General features: G+C 43.5%; 1 protein-coding gene across 1 annotated transcript in view; it reads right to left on the bottom strand.

Annotated features, from left to right (window-relative positions):
- Window positions 1-23,644, bottom strand: part of SPTBN1 (spectrin, beta, non-erythrocytic 1) — a 68,108-nt gene that overhangs the window by 27,747 nt on the left and 16,717 nt on the right. Inside the window, exons 2-14 of the mRNA XM_009579112.1 lie at window positions 17,307-17,458; window positions 11,971-12,144; window positions 10,596-10,687; window positions 9,383-9,463; window positions 8,458-8,573; window positions 7,321-7,433; window positions 6,506-6,693; window positions 5,364-5,481; window positions 3,821-3,979; window positions 2,912-3,214; window positions 1,951-2,104; window positions 346-1,216; window positions 61-198 (exon numbers count right to left, since the gene is read on the bottom strand). Coding sequence (XP_009577407.1) covers window positions 61-198; window positions 346-1,216; window positions 1,951-2,104; window positions 2,912-3,214; window positions 3,821-3,979; window positions 5,364-5,481; window positions 6,506-6,693; window positions 7,321-7,433; window positions 8,458-8,573; window positions 9,383-9,463; window positions 10,596-10,687; window positions 11,971-12,144; window positions 17,307-17,458 — 2,659 coding nt within the window. The remainder of the gene's footprint in view (window positions 1-60; window positions 199-345; window positions 1,217-1,950; window positions 2,105-2,911; window positions 3,215-3,820; window positions 3,980-5,363; window positions 5,482-6,505; window positions 6,694-7,320; window positions 7,434-8,457; window positions 8,574-9,382; window positions 9,464-10,595; window positions 10,688-11,970; window positions 12,145-17,306; window positions 17,459-23,644) is intronic.

Genomic DNA, 23,644 nt, shown 5'->3' with positions numbered 1-23,644 from the left:
TAACCCCACTGTACTTGCTTCAGCCAGTGTCATGTTCATGAGCATGAGGCCTTCACTTACCTTGTGTTCAGTTTATCTTGCTGTGCTTTGATCTCCTTCTCACTTGGATGGCCACTGTGCATTAGCTGTCTAGCGATTTGGTTCACTACTGCAACACGGGATGCCTGATTGTTCATTTCTGGTTCTAAGCTTTCAAATCTGGAGCGGGGGAAAAAAGCAAACAAAAAAAGATCACACAGGCATTAGAGAGTCTCTACCTGAGCCACAGGCAAGCTGAGAAAGGTAGCTGGTGTAAAAAATCTTCCACCCAGTATTCCCCAAACTTCCTGGTAAAGGCATTCTCACCTGTGCTGGATCACTTCCAGGTCCTCCAGCTTCTCTGGAATCTGCATATTATTCAGCCACTTCTCCTTTTCGTCAATCCAAAGCTCACAAGCATCTGCCTCGCTGAACATTTTATAAAGAGCAAGGGTATCCTGCAAGGCCTGTTTACGCAGCCGAGTCAGCTCAGCAACCTCTTTGTATCTTTCCTCTATTCCGGACAATCTGCCTTGCACATCTGGAGATCCGGCATGTTCCTGCGGTAGAGCCTTTGCTTGTTCGTGAAGCGAGTCAATGGTTGGCCGGTAGCTTGCAATCTCTTCAGCCACATCTTTGTGTTTCTTGACCAAGGACTGAGTGGAATATTCATCGTGGCCAACATCACTGCTGGAGACAATTTTGAGGATGTCCAACATCCATGCATCAATGTCATCAGCGTCAGCCTGGAACTGGTGAAGGAGAGAGGCTTCCTCCAGACGCTTCTTCCTAATGGCAGATAACTGTTCCAAGTTAGCCCACTGCTCCCGGATATCCTTAATTCTTTCTCTGATTTTCTCAGACCCAAAATGCTCCTCCGCAATCATGTCTTCACCTTCTTTTATCGCCTGCTGAAAGTGGCCACTACGACCACTCATTTCATCTTCAAACGCCTTATGTTTACTCAAGAGACGGACGACACTGGTTAGGTCCTTCCCATAGTCATCAGATGACAGGATCTGTTCCTTCTCCCTGATCCAACCCTCTTCTTCAGCCATTTCCCAGAAGAACTTCCAGAGGCGCCGGGACTCCTCCAAGCGGGCCCGGCGCTCGGCTGCGAGCTGGCATAGCTCTTGGTAACAGAACTCCATGTGAGCGACGCGGTCCCTGATAACTTGCGGGTCACACGGTTTGTAACCTGTTCAGATAGAGAACGTACATTACAACCTGGACTGATTCATTTTCATCTCTACAGCTGGGGCATACAGAGTTCTTAATTCCTGTTTATTCCATCTATGAAGTTTACATAAAAGAATTCATAGTTAGTCTCCTGAAAGTGAGTGTGAACTATTCAAGCTCCACCATACAATAACACAGATCAGAAAATACTGTTCTTCGCATAAAGACAAAAAAACCCCACCAAAACCAAAACCAACCAAACAAAAAAAGAACAAAACGAAAGGAAAGATATTCATTACTGTTTTCAGTGAAACAAAATTCACTACTCCAGATTTATACCAGCTTCATACAACACAACTGCACAAAATGAACATCATTTACTCTAGTTAATGACACTGGTTTAGTGGAATTGCTTTTATTTAGCATAAATTGGGACAATATCAGACTGGGTCCAATAATTTGTATTGTTTGCATCTGAAACACAGAACGGGGAATTAATGGTGACTACTACAAAGTTACAACAGCTGCTGGTTAGGAGCATGGCCTCCCATGCAAAACAATGCCACAATGAGCTCTTGAGCAGGTACCTGGACAAATTCATCAGTGACACAGTGAGTAAAGAAGGAACAAATGAAGCTGGATTCTCTTATTCTGGTGCTGAATTTTACCTAACGCGCCTTGTAGAACTAATGAGGCTTACAGATAACCTCATACGTAATTAAGACAAAGAAGGATGTGCTGGCTGCTAGTTACCTTCCCCATCGGTGGCAAACTTCTGAGCAGATGCATTGACCCCTCTCACTCTCTCAGCCTGAATAGCAATGTCAGCTTCCACAAGAGCATGTTTCTGCAACAGGTCTTCAACTCCTAACAAATGTTTGCCATAGTCTTGAGACAACAGAAGCACCTGATCAAAACGGAAAAGACAAGTAAAATGGGCTGAAGGCCATAAACTGTTTGCTTCTTAATGACTCCAGGCATTACACTGTTCTCTGTTGTTACATTAATTGAAGTCCAGAGAAACACCAGGCCCATGAGGAGAGCTATTTCAAATGTGTAGAGACATGGCTGATATGAATTTGAGCCAGTATTTTTAAAATCACTGGCAACCATGAAGAACTTGACTGCTTTTTAATGCAGTTTTAAGTCTAGGATGATGAGAAGCTAAGTTAGCTCGGCAGGACCAATGAAAAGCACTCAGTCCAGGTACTGTGAGCTGCCACTGAGCTAACACATCCATCTTTCCTCCAACAGCTTCCAAGTTCTGCTGGCTGATGGACAAGAACGAAGTCATGGTCCTTTCCCTTCCCAGATCCCAGGAGAACAGACAGGAAGAAATTCATGCTTTTTAAAGCAGAGAGGTGAAGAGGTGACTTGTTCCCCATGTAAATTGTGATGAAGAGAGATTATTTAATTCCCTTTCACCAAAATCGTCATCCTTACCCAAGCACTGGGACCAAAGCCATGAAAGGCATGAAGCTGAAAAGTAGCTTTTTATAGGAGCGAACTTGTTCTTTTTCGTTACTTGTTTTTAACCTTCATTTTCAAAAAATCATCATGAGGTATAAGGAATTTGTTCACTGCTCTTGAATGTGGATCTTCTGCATTTGTCTATTAAACCAGACGGGCACAATGAATCTTAAAAACTTACAAAAAAAGACATCTACACCTCTCCAGAATATTTGGCCTATGTTCGCAAATGGCTAACACCTACCTTCATCTCATCCATCCAGTCCATAATGTACAGCATTTCCTGGAAAATCTTTTGCAGACCAAGATTCATCTCCAGCCGCTGTCTCCGTGCCCTGAGCAGCTCCAGGAGATACTCCCATAGGCGTATAACGTTGTCCTTTCTCGCAGTAATGCGTTTGATATCATGGTAATTTTCAGTCTCCAGCTCCTTCGCAACCGCAACCACGGCCTGGACTCGTTCTTCGTATGCTGCAATGTCTGTTTCAATGGCCTCATGCTTTTTTGTTGCGGCCTCTACTGCTGGAAGGTCAAAGCCAAAATTATCCTGTAAAGACAGAGAGCTTCTTCAGTAAAGGCTGCTGAGGAGAAAAGCCCTACTGCTCATAACATGATTTCTGATTGTGCAGAATACACTTTTTAGCAAATCTGGGATCTCAAAATGCTCTGAAAAGTCTTCTTTAATAAAATCAGAGATACCTCTGATAATCAGAGAACCACTGATAAAATCAGAGATATCATTTACTACCTTTGGGGGAAGAATCATGGTGGCCATCAGGATTAAGCTGGGGGTTTCGATTTTTTTAAAGTCATCTCTAATATTAAAAAATAAAATTAATTCCTGGACTAATTCTACCGAATTGATCAAACTATTCAGATAAAGAAAATCTTGACCGTGGGTAGGTATTTCCACATCAATATCTCCTGAGTACAGAGTCAAGGAAGGAATATCCCAAATGCATTAAAGATAGGACATACAGTACATACACTATACACTAAATATAGATTTGCATACACATACAACAAATATAAATATACATAGATTCAGTAAAATATGAGGCATAGGGGAGGAAATATTGTCTTTGCAAGAACTGTGTCCTATAATTACTCATGGGAATCATTTTAGTCACACAGACAATTTCTGAAGCAGCACCTGAGAAACGAGACGTTGATTTTCACTCAGCCAAGTTTCTCTCATAGCTGCCTTGCGATCAAATCTGCGTGCAAGTTGTTCCAGTTTCTCCTGTCTGATGAGCTCATTTCGCAGTGCCAGTTCTCTTTCATGTTCAGCTTTTTCCAGTCTTTCCCAGGCCTGAAGACGTGGAGAAAAAACATGGGTCTTCTAAACACACATTCTTATAAGATTATGATAAATCACATCTTCTTTGCATGAAATCAGGACTGAAGTCACAACAGCCAAGTTTCACAAAACCGGCTTATTTATTTATATGCCAATAAATCTAGTTTGTATTGGCTGGCCTTACACCTTGTCTGCTAATACAAGCGCATGACTTAAAATTTTTTCTCAATTCATTCATTCATTTTCTGAGCAAGGGGTATAGGACTTGTTTATCTCAGATGCATTTTCTCGAGTTCGTTTGTGTTTTGCCTCCAATAAAGCCTAAGCAAACCACCTGTCTTGGATGTGTAAGAGAGTATTTGTTTTTAAAAAAAAAAAAGTCTTCTGAGCACTGTTCCCAAATAAGTGGATTCTATCTTCCTCCTTTAGGAAATGAGAATTAGAGATTCATGCCCTCTCACCTCTAAAATCAACATACAATTGTTGTTCTTTATTACATCCACTTTGGAAAAGAAAACAACTGCAGAATTCAGTTACTTTTGGTGCATACAAGTCCTTTTTTCCCCTCAAAGCCAAAAGTTACTCACATGCATGACATTAATATTACAAAAATAAAAAGTCTTAGAAGCATACTGAAAGCCAGCTAATCACCTTTCAGATCTTCTTACAAACAACAAAAATACCCACAATTAAACACAAACTACCCTAGATTCTTCTAAAGCCTAACAGATGTGAAACTGCCTGAAACCCAAGTATTTTAGGCATTCACAGGCACAGGGGCTTAATGCAAACAGGAGAGCTGCGCAGTTTACGGCTCTCTAGGATGCAGACCGAGGTCACAGACACCCACAACAGCTGCTCTGGGAATGCCAAGCATGATCAAACACAAACGAGGAAAGCTCACAGTTTTAAGTTGTTTGTTATCCTTGAGAGAGCTTGTCAGCTCTGCTGCTGTTCTGCCAGCTGCACCAGCATAAAAAATAGCTGCATAAACCCTGAGGGGGAACCCACAAGATTGGTCATGGCGCTTCCTTCACTCCCACACTGCGGGCAGCGGGGCAAATGGGGAGGGCTGCAATACCTTGGTATTGTTGCTACTTTCTGTTGATTAAGTCTAATAGCCAGGACCCCAGAGGAGCAAGGCAGGGCTACTATATCCACAACCAACTGCACAGAATGACTGAGCATTTTTCCAGTGCAGACCTTACACATACTGAGGACATCCAGGGACTCGGTTCAGATTAGTGAGCCCGAGCTGTAAGAAAAGGTCACCCCACCCCTCCCATCCCTTATGGTTCCCCACATCAAGGCTGGAGATAGCAAACGTATCTTCCCAGTATACTGAAAGGAAAACAACAAAATCCTGAGTCGCACAGGAGGAGCTGGCTCACTTTACCTTGTTAATGTCAGAGATGAGTTTGCCCTCCCTTGGCATGTATACTTTCTGATTGTTGGCTCTCATTTTGCTTTGGATGGTAAAAAGCAGCACTTCTAGGTTTCCTTTTTCTGTAAATCTAAACAAAATTTTGCAGAAGAATTGAGTTAAAATAAAGCTTTCATTGCTACTAAGGTATTATAAAGCACTTCCTTAAAATATTGACATTATGAACAGAGCATTCAGATAAACACCGTCATCTTGTGTAAAAGCTGGAAGCAATTGAAATAGCCCACACATCTCCTGGAACCAGTTGGGTCAAACAGCAAAAGAAACTTCACAGAGTTCAGTTGTCTGTGTGTTTAGATTTAAAGCCCCTTGGGGGTCAGAAGACTGCATTTTTTTTATTCTACTACGTGCGTTGCCCTAGTTTACTCTATCAACTCAAGAAATGGAAGTTTTATTTAAAGCCCACTGCAGTCAATAAACTCTTCCCACTGTTTTTCCTGACTTGTACGCCTGGGAAATAAACAAACTGCATAGGTACTAGGGAACAGACTGCAATTTTAGAAGATGTCTGGATAGGCTGTAATGTTTTGGATTGTGATTATTATCCATTAGAATTTGTATTATTAGACAAAAATAATAAATAGATCTGATATCATAATGCTAGAAGAAACTTTCCAGAAATAAGCTGCACAGTTCTGGATATATCAGTTCTAGTAAGCATAGCTATGTTTTAGAAAGCCAGACACACTTCCTCTTGATTTTGGATAAGCAGTAAGATTCTTTTGGTATTATACACTGCTAGCAAGCATGACTGGTGATATTACTATACTAACATGGCATGCTGTTACCACTCATATTATAAGGCAGGCATCTCAGTGAAGCGACAGCTTCCAGGTCTCTGAGATCCCGCAGGTGACACATTTTTTATTGTTGTTGTTGTTGTTGTTATTATCTGCACATTGAAGAGCATAAAGCAAACAAGCCCCGAGTAATAATAATGACTGTCAATCAGAAATATGATATCTGGGTTTGTCAGGAAAATAAATTCTTAAGCCAAGATTAAAATTACTTGGATGTGTTTGTTTTTAAAAAAATCAATGACTGACTAAACAAAATAAGACCACTGTTGTTTTAAGCTTTAAGATTAAAATTACTTGGGTGGTTTCTCTACTGTGCGGTAAGTGTTGAATGCCTGTAGCTGCTGTTGCACACCAACTAGCGAGTTTGCAAATTTGCGATTGTTGAGGATGATAATGGTTTGCTCAATCCACTCAAGAAGGTCGGAGGCCAGCGATTCGTATTTTTCAATCATTTTCTCCGTTTCAATGGCATTGTCAAGCACCTGCAACAAGCAGCACAACACAACATGAATAACAAGGGCAGTGCTCTTCAGTTATTTAAATCCAACAAGCTACATAAAAGAAACTGTTGAGAGACTTGACTTATGAATCAGACCACTGACTCCTGAGCGCCACAGGGGCTGGGATCTCCGAGGAACGAGGGCTTTGCATTTTTCAGCAGCGAATTCCCATGATCCCACAGCAATAGAGGGGCAGAGCTGAGACTGACAAAAGGATTCATGTTCAGTCTGCCAGCTGTAAAGATGGGGGCAATTTCGCCAAAGGGCAGAGAATGACTGCACAGTTTTTAAATGAGGGACTTTTCTGGGCTCCAGAAGAGACAGAGAACCCAGAAGGTGAGGAGCAGTTAATGAGAAAGGAAAAGCAGCAATGATGCCAAATTAACAAGCAAAAATAAAACACCGGCCAGATGTTTTCTAATACGAGTCAGCTGGAAATTAACTACTCCTCCCAGTCATATGGGAATATTTAACATTCAAAACACATTCAAAAGCAAAACTAAAAACTACCATACAGTGGACTCTTATAAAACTAACACCCAAGAGGAAAACAAAAAAAATCAATTATTTGAAGTGCTTTATAACAATTTACAATTTGAACTTGCAAACCTTTCCAATACGTTTTCCTTCAACAGCTAAAGCTTTCATCTTGGAGAAGTAGTGGTAATATGTCACCACATAGGTGATGATTGACTTTTCATCAGGATGATCAACACTGATATCTGCAAACCAAACAAGAGTTGTCTTAGCATACTGAGGGTGCATGGGTTAAAACAACAAAGCTAATAATGCAACAAGGACGCATTTAAGAATCAGAGAGATGGGTTCAGTGGCAGTTCAGCTCCTAAGATTTATGTCCTAATTGGAAACAAATTCAGCAGCTTTGGACTGGTTCTGAATTACTTGGTGGTGTACCGTTTTGAACTCTGTCAACGCAAAGTGCTCCTTTATCTCTTTGTCTTGGTGTGGACTGTGGTTAAAGCACGTGTCTGTGGGCTAGGGCCTTTGGAGTCAGGCTCCAGACTTTGCCACAGCTTTTGCATAGCCGAATAACTTCTCTAGTGTTTGTGTGAGTTGACAGAACTACTGTTAATTGAGAACTTCGATGCTATATCAGTATTTAGAGAGAGGAATTCAAACCTAATTGTATGTCTGTCCAGGCAAATCTTCTGAAAGATACAGGTGGAAAACAAATTATTTCCTTTCCTGCAATTCTGAGGCACTGGAAAATAAGCAAGAAGAAACTCGCCCAAACATAGCCTCTATTTGCCCTGTGACAAGAAAGTTGCTTGTCCTAGCATTGCGAGCACGCCTTGCAATACGCATGAGGATGTACGCTTTCGTGAAAGCACAGGCTAAAACTCACTGACAGTCTGTGAAAGAAGCTGCTAACTATTTGCTGAAATCCACATCACTCATCTTCCAGCTCACAGAAAGTGTTTCTCAGAGCAGATCAGAAGGATGCCTCTAACTGGAATGATTTTATGTATACATGGCCAGTCCCGTGGTCAGATGGGGAAAATAAACACAGGATTAAGGGCTCTTGTGCTACCGCTGCTCAGTCCTCTGCAGGAGACATCTTGTGTTCTCTCCTTCCCTCTCTGGTTGTATCACCAGATGAGCCAGCAGCATCCAGCTTCCCTTTAACACAAAAAGCTATCACAAAGCTGTGCCCTGCAACAAGGAAGGGTGGGAGAAAAGAGCCCACAAAGAGCCGTGAAGTGCTGAAACTTCAGGAATTCTTACCCTCGGGGTCCAGGAGCTTAGTAAGACCAAGGTGTTGCTCTGCAAGGTTAAAAGCATTCTGCAGATTGTAGTGTGCATTTGATTTCTTCAGCTTGTCAAAATCAATCAGATCAGGCCTAGACAGGATGGAAAATTCTTTAGATTTCCCAAAGCACAGTGCAGCCACCCTCAAACGAACAAATGAACTAAAATCTGCAATCCTCAGAAAACCTGGCCCTTAAGCTGCCAAGGTTTTGCTTGCCCAGTAGCCCTGTGCGTTTCAACGGCAGTATTAAAGGACTGAGGCAATGCCTAGCATGTGACATGGCAGAACCTAGCCCATGGCAAAAAATGGAAAATAGTGTACCAGGGATAAAGGTGACCTGGAAAAGAAAGGAGCAAAGCTGTGGTCACGCAGTCTCTCCTCACGTCCATCTAAGTGTGCAAGCAGTCCCAATAACTTCACTTGAGCGTGCTAATGAGCAGCATCCCCAGCCATCTCAAAGTCTAGCCCCAGATTCTGCCATCCCTGCACAGGGATTTCTCTCCACCCCAGGCTGCTCTTGTGTGTCGTGTTCCCCTCCCGCCCCCCAATTCTAGGCGACCAGACCCGATGATCGGTTACTCAATGAGGTACAAAAACTTTTCTTCCCACCTGGTCAGTCACAAACCAAAACAATCACGTGCATCATTTATTCTCTTGAAACCAAAACCAAACGCAACCTGTTTTGACTTGTCATGTGAGAAGCTGTTGCCCAGATGAGCTCACAGTGACTGCAAGAGCTGTAAAGCTCTAAAGCAAGGCAAGTTGCTGTAAAACTCAGCAATTCTTAACTTTCTCCTCTCCACAGATTTTAAAATCAAGCTGCAAGGTAACTGCAAAACCCAGTGCACGCTGCAACAGTCCAAGCTTTCAAAATCCATAAAGACATTTACCCACACATACCTGTGCTTATGTATTAGTGCATTGAAAGCCATCCCATCCCTCCAGCTCGTTGTAAAGTTGTGAATGTTGACATTGGGGTAACTGACAGAACAAAAAACAAAGAGAGCGCAGTCAATACAGCATCCCTACTGCAGCTCTGCACACTGTCAGCAAAAGCTGGTTGCAGGAGTGACACATTTATTTTAAACCTAAGGGTGGGATATTACCATCCCACGATGGACAATCTATCATCATGACTGTTCTCTAATCAGAGGCTGAGGCTAGAGGTAAGGGCACCTCATTTACTCTTGTAAACCCTGCAGAATTGATATGCATTCCAGAGAAAGGCTCTAAATGAACTTCGAAGTAATCACTTGAAGCTATGACTTTGTAACTTGCTGCCCAACCTGCAGCCTGTGAGGTTTCAAATCCCTGCAAGTCTAAGGCCTGCTCCTGATTTAGCTGCTGGCGAAGAATTATTTTCAGGTATTCAAAATATCAAGTTCAAGAGCAGGAACAGATGGAGGAACAGAGAGGAGTAAAACCTGATGGCTGCAGGTGTCACAGGAGCAGCGATACATTAAGTTTTCCTTGAAATTGTCTGCTGTCCCAGGGCATCTTCAAGGACTGACCCTAGTCACTGTCTGTCTTTTAAACAAAGCACATACGATAGCCACCTTTGTGCCCCATGGGTACACAGATGCAAAATTAATTTGTTGGTGATGTGGGTATTCTGCAAGTCTCCAAAAATTTCAGGCTGCTCACAAACCACTTTCATAAGAGTTCTTGGAAGGAGAAGATGAAGTACCACTAGAATAATGCTGAAGTGCCCCAAGTCATCACAGGGACATCCAAGATTCATGGAGGAAACATACTGAATCTCTACAAATGGATATTTAATTATGCAAGAAGGTTACTGTCAGAGAAAGACATTTTGGAAATATTTCCATATATATGGAAAGAGGGAAAAGTTGGTGGCAAACATCTGAAGCATCGTTATTTCTTCACAATAGGGTGAAAAAGATTACTATAAATTCATGGATTAGCAGATTGGTATGTTTATCACACAGCACTAATATAATAAATTGAGAATTTTCAGACTTGTAAACATCAGTTCACTTCTCTTGGTTGAATCCTCTTAAGGAGAGATATGTGTTTGCCCATTTAAAATTATTTCAGTGAAAACTCAAAATGCTGTAAGAGCTTTAGAGATAATCACTTAATCCACACTCACCCAGCTGTCTTCATCTGGCACCACAAAAGCAAAGCATCTTTAGCAGATTTCTTCTCCTTGTTGTCCTCAGTTTCAACACTGATATCTTGGATCTAAAATTAACATAGAAGTTTTAAAAATTTCTCTGAGAAAACACATTGTTTGCCTTTTTCAAAAAGATGAAAGGAATTATATCAGAATATAAGTAACAAAGGAAATCTACAATGACAGGCAGGGTGGAAGTAGGTGAATGCTTTTCCTCATTTAAGAGCGCTCATGTCAAAAGAAGGCTTCATTTGCCCTTGTTTTACTGAAGGATTACTCTTTGTTTAGTCCATCGACAAAACAGTTTAAACTTCATGAGAAAATTTATTTCCAACTGTCACGGCAAACCCTGCCCTATAGAGCATTATGGTTTCACCCTGCGAGGTGGAGCAGACGGGGTGCAGCAAGTAGGGGTCCTCATAAGGGGATCCACAGGCAAAAGCTAACCAGGAGTTTCATAGGAGCAAACAACTTCGGAACTTCAAGCTTAGAGGAAACAATGTTTGCCCTTAGCAGCATCACAACTATATATTCCAGATTCTAGGCTGTTATCCAGTTTTTAAAAAGAGGAAAAAGAAAAAAAGGCGGAAAAAAAAGGAAAACACTTTTTACTTCATATGGACAAATATATCTGATTTTATGGATATAGTTCACTGCTTTTTAAAGAGTATTGTCGCTTCAGCGAAGTTCCACTGCTGTCACTGAAAGTTAGGCAGACGCTTTCATATTAGGAAAACACTGAGCAACACCAAAATTAAGAGAATGTTAAATTTGTTGAATATTTATTACTATATTATTGTTTATTATAAATTATGTATTTATTATATAAATTTATCATCCTTTCCGCAAAAAGTCTCTCCAGCCTTTTTTAACTGAGGGCAAGGACCAATATGCAACTTGGTGGAAAACAAGAAACCTCAGCCTTTAGCTGGGACACTAAAACAATTCCTGTGGGCACCCTTAATCTGCTTCAGTGCAAAGTCAGCCAGGTTAACGATAATCACCACCGAGGTGAAGAACAGCTGAGGGTAGCATTTCCCCCTAGGTCTGCAAGAATGTACAGGTCTATGACTGGAACTTCATATTTATTAGTAATTTAGAAATAAAACCATATGACTCTCCACACAGGAAACTCCCACTGGCTGCCACTACAGATCAGCAGCACCATTCAAGACTAATCTATCCTCTCCCCTTAGCTCTGGAGCATGTCCTGCCAGATGCTAAGCGCTTTTCACTCCCATCATCTCAGAGGGCCTGGGAGCACTCCACTCTTAAAAAACATGATGAAGTATATTACAACAAGTGTGGAAAACTCAAACGTGCGTATATCGGTGTATGTATACATCTTTACCTGGAATCTCAGGATAATGGTCCAAATAAGGCCAAGTGTCAGCCTGTGATTCCCATCCACAATATCGTGAGATCCCATGTTTTCTAAGTGCACTCTTTGCTCTTTCAGGAACTGGAGGGCTTTATCAACGTTCTCCAGGCAATGGATGCGCATCCTTCCCTTAGTTGGTTTAGGCTAGAAGGTAAAAGGGAGAAGAAAAACATGTATTACTGTTGATGGAAGGAAAAAAAAAAGTGCTTGTTAACTCTTCCATCCAGGCAGGTGAGTCACCATGCTGTGCACTCCCAGCCAGCAACATTCTGCATTTGTTCTTCAAATTCAATGGACAAAATCGCTCCTTGCATCTTACAGCGCATTTACACAAGGATAATGGTAGCACGTGTCAAACCCGTGGTGGAAATGGCAACATCCTAGACCTGAGCCGCACACACGGGGCACCCATTTCACATCTGCCTTTCAAACTATTTCGCCTGCTTTCTTCCTTCATTCTTTCTGTCCAGTGTACTCATTCACTAGCTAGAAGATAAATTATTTTGTTAGGTTCATGCCACACCTGTTACATTTTCCCAAGATGCTTTTTTTCTCCAGTACAAATTCTTCCACACTTAAAAAGAAGATTCTGCAAATATAAAGATACGAAACAAACTGGTAACTGGCATACACACACAATAGAGGGAATAGGTGATGAATGCTCCAGAGAGTACCTGTAAATACAGATACACACTCTCCAAAGATTTGGACTGTAAACTACTCAGTAGAACTCCTCAGGAAAGAGATGTCATTGCTTTCTTGCATCCTACGTTTCAGTATGAAAATAACAGAAGAGATTTATTCCAAACAATTTCTTCATAGGAAAAGAAAATAAAAACAATAATAAAAAAAATCAGCCACACCAACGTAACACAATTTTATGAAGGCCCAGTGCAAATGAAAAAAGCCATGGATATATTAACAGCATGTAGAAGTCTGCTGTAAAACTGAATAAAATTAAAGCAACTTTGTTCTGCAGGTAAGGATTACAGCTGAATAGCCTGTTCAGTGCTCACTGAGATGTCACCAAAGGTACTCAGCCAAACTACTAATTGACATAATTTCCTTGTTTTCTGCAGTGAACGTCATTAACTGGCCATGGAAATAGCTCAGGCAAAATCCTCACCTCAGACTGCCATTCAAGGGGAAGAGTTTCAGCCGGAGCCATATTACGGTCCCCAGAAACAGCAGCCTGTGTAAGTGTGTCATAAAGATGAAACGCTTGCTAGAAAGGTGCCCTTCAGGACATGTAAACCCCCGAGGTCATTAGTTTCACTTCAGCTTTCAGTTAGCGTGGTTCTCCTCCAGAGGCCGGGTAACGATGCAGAGAAAGTCAACCCACAACTCCTAGCAAGGGCGAAAATTTCCAGGAACCTGACACTGCTTTTGGGTAAGAAAGTCCCTCCGAAGAGGCACAAATTGCATGTACACCCTATGTACATACCATACGCCCCAAATGCTGCCAGTATAGGGTGAAGAGCCACAGCGTGAGCGAGGTTACGTGGTTGGCTGAAACCAACTGGAGATCCCTCGCTATCAGCAGGGACAATCCCGGATCCATCCTTTTGCTGGTACCATCAGTCACCCAGGAGCGCGGTAAGCTGGACCACAGGTTTAATTTAATCTTGCAAAATACAGGTAGGAAGGCTGTTCCCAGGGCGGGAGAGGGAGCGCCCAGCTGCGGGGGAAGGCGGAGGCGAGGCTGCGCCCAGCAGCTGCCCAGCTCCAGCCCACTGCCACACCTGAGAGCCTGAGATCAGCTCATAAAAGGTGTGCTCCCTTTTATGATGATCTTCCCAAAGCCCAGGAAGGACTGCGACAGCAGCCATTTCTAAGCAGCAGGAGCAGACCTGACTCTGTCCCCCCTGCCTTAACGCAGCCCTTCTCACTTACCTAAGCAGCAACTGCACTGCCTCTAATGCCTCGAGTTACTGAGCAGAGAATGGTTTTAAAAGCTCTTTTTCTGCTCTCAGAAGCAACAGCACCAAGGTGACAGTTAATGTTATTCACAATAGATGTTTTATTTAGTTCCTGAGACTGCCTGCTCCCACCCACACACCGTACAACGACATACTCTCCAATTAAGAATCCGAGAAATGTAACCTTCACGTTATTGGCAGGATTTTTTGTCCCGCAAACCCAATGACTGTACGTGAAGCAGCAGAGCGCACACAGTAAACCTGAACAGGACGCTGCTCCCTGTGGAGGGGGAGCGGGCTGACATGTTTTTCTAGTGCTCCAGCACTAGGTGCACTTTCTGGCTCAGAAATTCCCCGTTGGAACTGTAACAGTTTATTAGCAGTGTAACCTAGGGCTGTTCAAACTATGACTTATTAATGGTCTGAGAAGACACTTCAAATTTCTGCACAGATGACAACGACAGCATCACCTGGCCAAAAAAAAAAGTTGGGCCAGAACAGAAGGTTCAATTTTTCTGTCCCTCCGCACCAGCAGGCCATACGGTTTAACCTACTGTTCTGCGACAAGCAGAGGAAGAGGCATCCGAGTCCGGATTGTACAAGGTGTGGCTGTGCTTGCCACGCTCTCCTGCACAGCCTCAAGATGAGACACAGCGAAACACAACTTTCACCTTCACTGGGCTAGCACAGATCCAGAATTAGCCAGAGGGAAAGAAAGCACACTGAATGCATCGTTTATTGTATTTATCTAAACACAGAGTCTTCACACGCACATCAAAAATGTTCCCTTTTCCAACAGAAAATGTGACAGAACTCACTACAGAGAATCTGCTTAAACAGTTTGACCTTTGAGCATCCAGGAATTGTAAGGAATTTACTAATCCTTTATATAGTTATGGAAGAAAGTGAGCTAAATGCTTAATTTTATGCTGAAAACAATTCTCAGCTTTATTTTTCTGTTTGGGAGAAGACGGTTAACAGTGTGTGCAAACAAAATTACAACTGTCTTCTCATACTGGCTGGATTCTTTTCCGCCTTGCTCAGTGAGACTATTGCATGCTATCACTTTCTTTCCAAATACTGCGCTGTACAGAGGACCTTATGCAGTAAGGTCTAGACTAAACACTAGGACTAGGAATCAAGCCGAGCAAAGACAAGAAGGTGTAGATGTTGCCCTTATTGGACACTCTCGTTTTGAGTTTCTCCAACACACCTTCAGGACTCTGGGTTTTCATCATCAAAAATCACAACAGCTTTTGAAAGATGCAAGGTTTGTGCAGATGAGGCTGGAGGCCTTACAAGCAGTCCTGCTTCCCTGACTAGTATCCTAAATCCCAGACTCTGCTCCACAGGCATATGGCTCCAGCTCCAGAATCTGAATCCCAGTTTCAAAAGCGAGAAAACAATTCCTGTTTGTTCTACCGCTTCAGTAAACACACCATATTAAAATAATTATCTAGGCTAGTTTCTGCATTTGATTATCGCTTTCTTTACCATTTGATGTTTCTTGTCTTGATTTTAAGCTTTCTGCATAAGGTACTGCCTTTAGATTTCTGCTTGCGTGTCATGGAGATGTCAGAACCTAACCAATACCAGCTAAAATAAATTCCAAAAGGCTGGAGAACATCAGCAAGTGGATACTACGTGCCGATCCTCCTAGAATATTTCTGGTGTGTGTAATTGTCTCAAGGTTTAGCGCATTGCATTATCTGTATTCTTGTTTGCAGAGGAAGGTGTGGTGGAATGTACTGTTCAAACAGAGACTGCTGTCCTCCATCCTGAGATAACGAAGCTACAAAAGGAATTTGTGGTGGTGCAGGCAGCTGCCAATGCGATACCAAACGATGATGCAAGTGCAGATCCAGCATTCTCACCGGGTGGCTCCTGCACCCTCCCCACCCCAGCAGCTGCGTAAGCTCTGTTTGCATTTTTCAAAACCTGGACTGAAAAATGTGAATGAATCACGCAGCAAGAGTCACACGACCGGTCTGAGCTTCACCGCTGCTATTTGACACTGAAAGTCAAACCTTGGCAGGCAGATGCGAAGATTTAAACAGAAGTGGCACGGTTGCTGTCTGAATCCTCGAATAATGGGGCATGTTGGTCTCAGTTACTCCTGTATGAGTAACATCTGCTACCTGCAGCGAACACATCAAACCTAATACCTCACTGAAGTAAATGATTTGGCATAGAGAGAAACATGTTTTGAGCAAACCGTAGTTGACAAACATTGAGATTAGTTACCTCCACCCACACAATGCCTTCATCCACAGCGGGTACTTCTATGCACGTCCGAGTTTCCTTACCCTCACAGATGCATTTAGAAAGCTCCCTCTCTTGCCTTACTGTACAGACACTGTGGGCCATATGTTCAATTCCTTAACCAGTCTTAAGCCATGGAGCTTCCATTAATAGGTGTGCTTGATGACAAGCGATTACACAGTCGCATCCTCATGTAGCCTTAGGTCTTAGCTAAAGACCTGTATTTCTTTGAAAAGATTGCTTTAAATTAGGTAGTTAAGAGCATAGCCATCATTTAAGGAACTGAAGGAACAACTGATACCCAGCCATCCCCTGACACCCAGTTTTCCTGTCACGCAGCAGCATTTTTCACTAGAGGGATTTTCTTACTCACCACTCCCTTGTGCTGGTACCAAGGGGGCTCTCTCAGCATACCCAAAGAAAGAATTTGCCCCGTTTATTTAAATTCATTTTAGATATTCCTCTAACCAAAGAAAATCCAAGCCCTATCTATCCTAGTAAAACCAAGCACACCCAGGAACATTCCTGAGCAGTGGGGTGCAATTAACACCACGGCTAAAACTGCTGCAATGCTTCCCAGGCTGGACTTGGCCCTCTCCAGCCAGCTGTCCTCCACAACCCCCCAGCACGCTCCAGGGAAGGGAGAAGGGATGTCCCAGGCCTCGGGCCGGCAGGCAGCCTGCACGCAGCCACCTGCATCCGGCGGCTGTGTTTACTAGCACAGAAACGGGCCAGCTGGCCATAGTGCCCGGGAACGTTTCTCAGCACATCTAATTCACCGTTACCGAGACGGTCTAAGGGGCTGGAGAACATTTAGTGCTCTGTGCCTGTCAGATTCAGGAGCAGGGAGTATGCTGCTGGAAGCACTCAGCATCTCACCAGCAAGGAACCTTTGAAGGAGACTTCCTTTGATTCCTACCGAAACCAATAGGAAGATATTTTAATGATGTCTGGATCCAGCTGAAGCAATAGACTACTACTTTTTTCTTTAATACGTAAAAAGACATTTGCAGTGCTGAACCCTCAGTACTCAGTTTTGCTGTACTTCATTTGAGCCAAGGATTCACCAAAAAAACAGCCCAAATCAAAAGAAGAAACCCACAATGAATATTAATAAACACTTACAAGTCTCTCTCCTGAAAGAACTTCCAGAAGTTTGATGAGCATCCTTCCATCGCGAAGGTCAGTGTACAAATCTGTAATTCTGCATGATACGCGTGCCAAGTGGGAATTAACCCACTTTGTGAAAGTCTTCTTCTGAACTGCCTCCCGTTCATCTGTTAGGAAAACAACACAATGTTACTCAAAATAAATCACAGTTCACGTACCTGCATGAAAATGTGATGTTCAAACATGTCTAATACTAAATGAAAGGTACGGCCTGTCTTCTTAGTAGAATCATTGAAGAAATTAGGACTTTTCACTGAAAATCCACCTTTCTTCTATTTTACAACATTTTCTAATGTCAGTGGGAATTTTGCCGAGTTACTATCTATGGAATAAATCTGAATTATAGATTGCAGACTTGCTGCTCAGTTAAGCAGCTTTCTCAAGGTGTAAGGAGGTCTGTTGTAGAGCTACAATGTAAAAGCCCCTTTGGACTGACCAAACTGTGCAGTAATTTGATCAAGAGTTATCTTCCACCACTGGAAGAATAGGCCAACTTCTGCTCTCAAATACGCACACAAATTCACAACAGATCCCCTGAAATACCAGAAGTCACTTTGGATTAAGATAGGTACAAAAGAGAGCAGAGACCAAAGCTTCCCATTTACTTTTTTCCCTTCTCATTACAATATTTATTTGCAGATTCAACATTTGTAACCGTATTTACACAACGTCAAGATGGAACTTTTCCATAACTGCATTTTGAAGTAGACTTGCATTTATTTAAAGCCATAGAAAAGCAGGTTCTTTCCACCTTCCCTTCCCAGAGTCTTTGACAACTGTTTACATACAAAAACACTGGCCACAAGAGCTCTCTTAATGCACAGGCTCACTACAGTCCACATTAATTCACAAACTCCTAAACAGCTATCTGCCAAGCCGAGAACTCTCAGTCAGAAAATATTATACATCTTTGTGGTTAAATTCTGTTGCCAAGGGCTTTGGATGAAGCCCCTCCTTGTTAGCAAAAAGTCATTTCACTGAGCTGGGAACAACTACAGACCAAATTTGTCAGAACACAGGTGCTCAGACTTGGACTCCGAAGTCCATAATCAGACATACGAATGAAAGCGGTCTCTTTTTCCACGCAGCTGAGCATCTAAGCCTCCCATCAGTCTCTTTAAAGTAGTTGGCACGTTCAGAAACAGGACATGAAGACTGTAAATCCTAAACCAAAACGCAACATGTCCAGCTCTGAAAACTCCGAGTATGTTGTTTGAAACACAGAAAACGTTAATGACGGTGCAGATCAATGCAGAGTTTGTATCTGACTACCCAGGGTTTCAGTGGATGCTGTCCTTCAAACGGAAGGACGTGCCCCCTTCCTGGCAGCGCAGCAGGGTCGGGGCATGATCCCAGCACGTTCATAGCCAGCTACAGCCTCCATACCCGCAGGATCTTGGGGACAGCAGGAAAAGCCTGATCTTGGTGACAAGGGATGATAAAGAAGCTGAGGCTGAAGAGGATACGAAGTTGGGAAACCAGTAAAAGAAAAAAAGACAGTAAGAAAAGAAATCGTATAGCAGAATGGTGATAAGGAGGAGGAATCTAACAAGGAGCGGGAGAGCAGACCAGCACTTCAGCGGCAGTTTGCCCAATTACATAAACCCCACCCTAAGATTTCAGTTCCTCCCATGTATTTCTGAATTTATTCTTGCTACCCACGTGGTAGGATGCGACCAAAGCTAAAACACCAAAACTGTCCCATTTTTAGCAGCTCTTACCTATCTAAATGGGTCTTGGAAAGATGCAAAAGGTGGTTTTGTGATAAAACAGCAATATGCTTTCAATGACTTGACAGTTTGCGTTACTCGTTTGCCCTCGCTCTGTAGGAAGCTGAGGATTGCTAAGACAGAGGAAGCAAAGAGGAAACTTGCAGTAACTGTGGCTTGCTTTCCAGTGCACCGAGGAGCCAACCGCAGTTTCTCAAAAGCGGCGGCGCGTGCCCCTCAACCCTCTGCCCCCCGCTCTGCCCCCCCACTGCCCACGCTGCGTGATGCATGTGCCCTTTACTGCCAGAACATCACAGTGGCAGCAGCACGAGGCTCCACTGTGCAGCGTTAACAAGCACTGTGCGAACAGAACAGCCAGTTCGTTAGAAAGCCCAAACCTTGTCGCAGCAAGCCAATACTAGAAAAATAAATATTGCCTTTGCAGTCAAAAGCTGCAGCGTCTCCTAACCATGTTGCAATTTGTACCAGCGGTGTAACAACATAGCTTGTTCAATCTTAGACCAAAGAAGAAAAAACCCAACGCATCTGACTAGTGGAAATAGTTGTCTATCCAAGTAATGATTTAAATATAGCCTCTACTAACTTTAAATACATATTTTATTAACTATTTATAGCAAGTTCCTGGGAATGCTGTATCTGCATATCTGCTTGTCTAGTAATCCATGCTTTTAGTTGAAGTATTTCTTTGAAATGAGTCACAGAAGAAAAACCTTGCAATAGTTGGTGCTTTTTAAAGAAAATTCCCACAGAAATTACCACGTCTCCCTTCACCAGCTTGAACAAGCTCCAAAACAGCTCAGCAAGTTTGTTTATTTAATCACTGTAGTCTCTATACAGGAGCACAACACTGAGAGATCCCTGCGGTTACATTCATTTCAAAGAGAAATACGGATGTACAGGATCCTAAAAAAAGAGTTGGAGATAGAAAATATTATGTAAACTAAAAAAAGCTATCAAATATCATCATGAAGCCATCCATTAAAAAAGCTCTGGTCAAAAGTTATGGTTATCAACAATCCTCCCAATTTGGGATCACAATAAAAGTAATGGGTGGGCAAAGAACATCCATGTGGTTCTAGTAAAAGAAGATGAAGGGTCAGAGCCTAATTTTGAACAGATTAAAAGACATGACATGGGAAATGCATTGACGTGCCAAGTCAGGTTGTGAAAAATTTGGTGCCGTTGTATTAATTGATACCAGTTTAGGATCTTCTGTTGTTGAAAGCAAATCCAAGGAAGCTAACAGATCAGCCGGCTCCAGGCAGCCCTTTCAGGAGGGGGAAGATGGGTCCCTCCTGCGGACGGCACCGACGCGGCCCAGGGGTGACTCTCCCAAAAAGGCTTCCCCACCCTAGCACGACTGGTGGCCCAAAAAGAGGACATGAAAGTGCATTCTTCAGGCAGTAGGGATTCAGGGAAAAAACCCTGAGAAAGCTCCAGTGACCCCTTTTCTCCTGCATTGCCTCTGCAGCCTTAAGCACACCCAGTTATCAGCGAGGGAGTGGATGGGAACGCAGCCTCCCCGTCTAGCTGGAGGCCCTCTGCGCTTTGGTAGCTGATGCTTGGTGCCGTTACGCGTGTTTTCTTTAGTCTAGTTCAAACACAGTTGCTGCCTCTCCCTCTCTGCCTTCCCATTTCCTCTGTCTCGCTCTCTGTGGTCCTCCGTTTCCTGTTTACGGCGAGAGGTTGAAGGGCTCGGTTGGTTTTTCTGGCCCCTCACCTCCGCACCCACCCCGCGCTCGCTCCTCTCACCTGATCCCCACCCATCCTCTGCAGCGCCGTCCTCCGCCCTGCTCGCCCTGCTAGATAAAAATAGCATGAAAATCTCTACCGGGACCACAGCTGTGATGGTTTCAGCGCTAACTCCACATGCTGAGCCTACTGTCGGCTCTTCACGTGCGTCTGAGCGACTTCATTGCTCTAGACTTCACCAGCTTTTCGTTATCTTCCCGTCTCTCCTCCTTTCCTCCAACTCACAGCAAGAACGGCCAAAAGCAGCGAGATCCCTGGCTGCCCAGGTGCAGCCTCCAGCCCCGTAGGAAAACCCTGCGGCACCGTGTGAGAGCCAGGCCCCCACCTACTCACTGCCAGCTTTTGGGGACAACCAGCAACTTATCTCAGAAAAATGCCACCGGAGAGACACAGCAGCTCTTTCAGTCTCCTAATGGGCCGGTCACCCAGGAAGGCCACTCTTTATCGTGCACTTGGCACAGGCGGAACGCAGCTCCCTAATTCCCCGCTGACACTATTAGTGATCGAAACACCAGAAAGGAGAAGGTGCAGCCGTTCTTACCCCCGCATCGCTTAACTCCTGTTGTGCTCCCACAACGTGGGAAAGCAAAACAAGCCCGTTTTGAAAGTTGCGTGGCTGGGCTTGGTCGTGTTAAAACCTCTCCTGATTATTTCTACATGGTGTTTCACAATGACTGCAGGTTTTTGCAACGCTTTTACCAACGCTTTCAAACTGATAAACCTTATTTTTCTGCTCTAGGGTTTCAGGTTAAAACATGCACAGAATTAAAACCAATGAATTTTGGTCATATGTTTCAGAGAAAGAAACATACATGCAGAAAAGTAGTACTTACAGCTCTGACAATTCGGCTAAGCACACAACTATGACCCTTTTAACATGCAGTGCTGTGTAAAAACCTACACGCTACGGGCCAGGTGCATCCATGAGAGATGACACCAGGGATTTAATTCAGCGATGGGCCCTGAAGCGCTATTTATGAATCTCATGTGATCGTTTTGACAAATGTCCTTCATACTTTCAAAAACACAGTTTTAGATTTTGAAGATTAATTAAAACTAGAGGATATGGGTGGAGCTCCAAGTGTCCTACAGCTTGTGAAAACATTTGTTTCCCAAGGGTAAAGAGAAATGCGCAACATGCAAAACATGCACAGCAGGAAAACGGAAGCTGCTCTAAGAGCAGTATTGATAATAGAGAATCCAACTTATCTTGAAGCAACACTGGGAAGGAAATTTCCTTTATACGGAAACCCCCACGACAATACTACTAGCATACAGCAGCTTGCAAACCCCAGCTCTGTGATTGTGATAAATCAAGGATTGACTTTGTTTAGGAGTTTAGTAAATAAACTGGAGTTTGTACACTGAAATTCACATAAACTAGGGCTGGACTGGATCAAAAGCAGGCGTCTAGCCCCTTCCCCGCTTGAGGAGAGTCACTTCTTCCTCTACTAATTTGCTGAGAAAAAATCCTGGCAAAAATGTAGTCAACTCTCTGAAAGACCAGAGCCAGGAGTCTCAGCTGCTGAATCCCCAGTGCAGGACAGCGGGAGGGGGGGTCGCAGACACCATCCTCCCTCTGTCACACACTCAGCTCCGCTGAGTGAACTCAATAGGGCTATGCCAGAATAATGGAGAATTTGTCTTAATAACTGCCCTGGAAAATGCACGGCTGCAGGAGCCGGCTGAGAGAAACGTGGGCCCCCATGACCCCTTTGCCGCTCCCACATGCCAGAAAGCGTTATCAGCCCCAGTCCCTTTGCATGACCGCAGCACTAACTACTGCTGTGGCAAAGGTTACCTGCGAGCCACCTGTTTTCTAAAAACAGCTTGAAGACGATCTGCTTCCTTCCATACCGGTCAAACCACATTTTCAACAAACTGACCTTGAATCCATTTCAGACTGAATGGCAAATATGCTTGGCGCACACTGCTGCCAGCCCAGCGCAGGTAAAACAACTTTCAGTGTGCAACAGCTCCTGCCAGCCCCTGGATGGCAAAGGCCTCCGCACCCCATCAGATAGGCAGCAAAGGGGGTGCTCTCAAAGGAGCTGAAATGCTACTGAAGGAAACAGAAATTAGAGCACAAAAGGAAAGCTGAAAGGAGCACCAAGAGTCTAGGACTGCTACCGGGTGCCCGGTGTGTACGCAGCTGCCCTGGGACAGCACAGCCTTCAGAGGCACCGAAACCCTCCCTGCCGAGCCCAGCTGGCGGGCAGCTTGCTCTATGCATTACCCATGTTTTGTGGATCCCTGTAACACCTCAAGCAAGGCAAATTAAGGATGAGTTTTAATCCCTAACTCCAAAACCTCTGCCTCCTGCAGTTTTACATCTTTTTTGATTTCCATGCTGAAAGTAATTTTTCCAGCTTAAAATTGTTGTGTTTTTCACTATAGCAACAAACTCCTACACGAAGCATTGCTGAACACACTGACTCGGGGATCAGCTGAGCGTTGGTCCAGGCGCACCGCTTTTGCTGATATCCAATATCCACAGCTTCCCAGAATTCCCCAGACCATAACCCAGGTTAACCGTGCTCCGAGAAAACAGAGCTTCCTTTCACAGGACAACGTTCCCATTACTGTAGGTTTTCAGGGCGCAGGACATCACTCTATGTTTTCTCATAGATGTGAGGATATGGAGTTAAATAGCCAGTAATATTCACAGTTTCACAAATTCCAGCCATGCTTGAAAGTTTTTAAATTGAGAAAGATGCCTGAGAGAATGGCAGATCAGCTGCTGGGACCAGAATGTGGTGATCAAACAAGATTTTATCAGGAAACAACATGAATGCATGTTCCGCAATAATC

Source organism: Fulmarus glacialis, unplaced genomic scaffold (assembly GCF_000690835.1).
Source record: "Fulmarus glacialis isolate BGI_N327 unplaced genomic scaffold, ASM69083v1 scaffold2066, whole genome shotgun sequence".
In the NCBI taxonomy this organism is placed as follows: domain Eukaryota; kingdom Metazoa; phylum Chordata; class Aves; order Procellariiformes; family Procellariidae; genus Fulmarus; species Fulmarus glacialis.
Note: the sequence above shows the minus strand (reverse complement) of the source record. Positions and strands in the feature narration are given on the sequence as shown.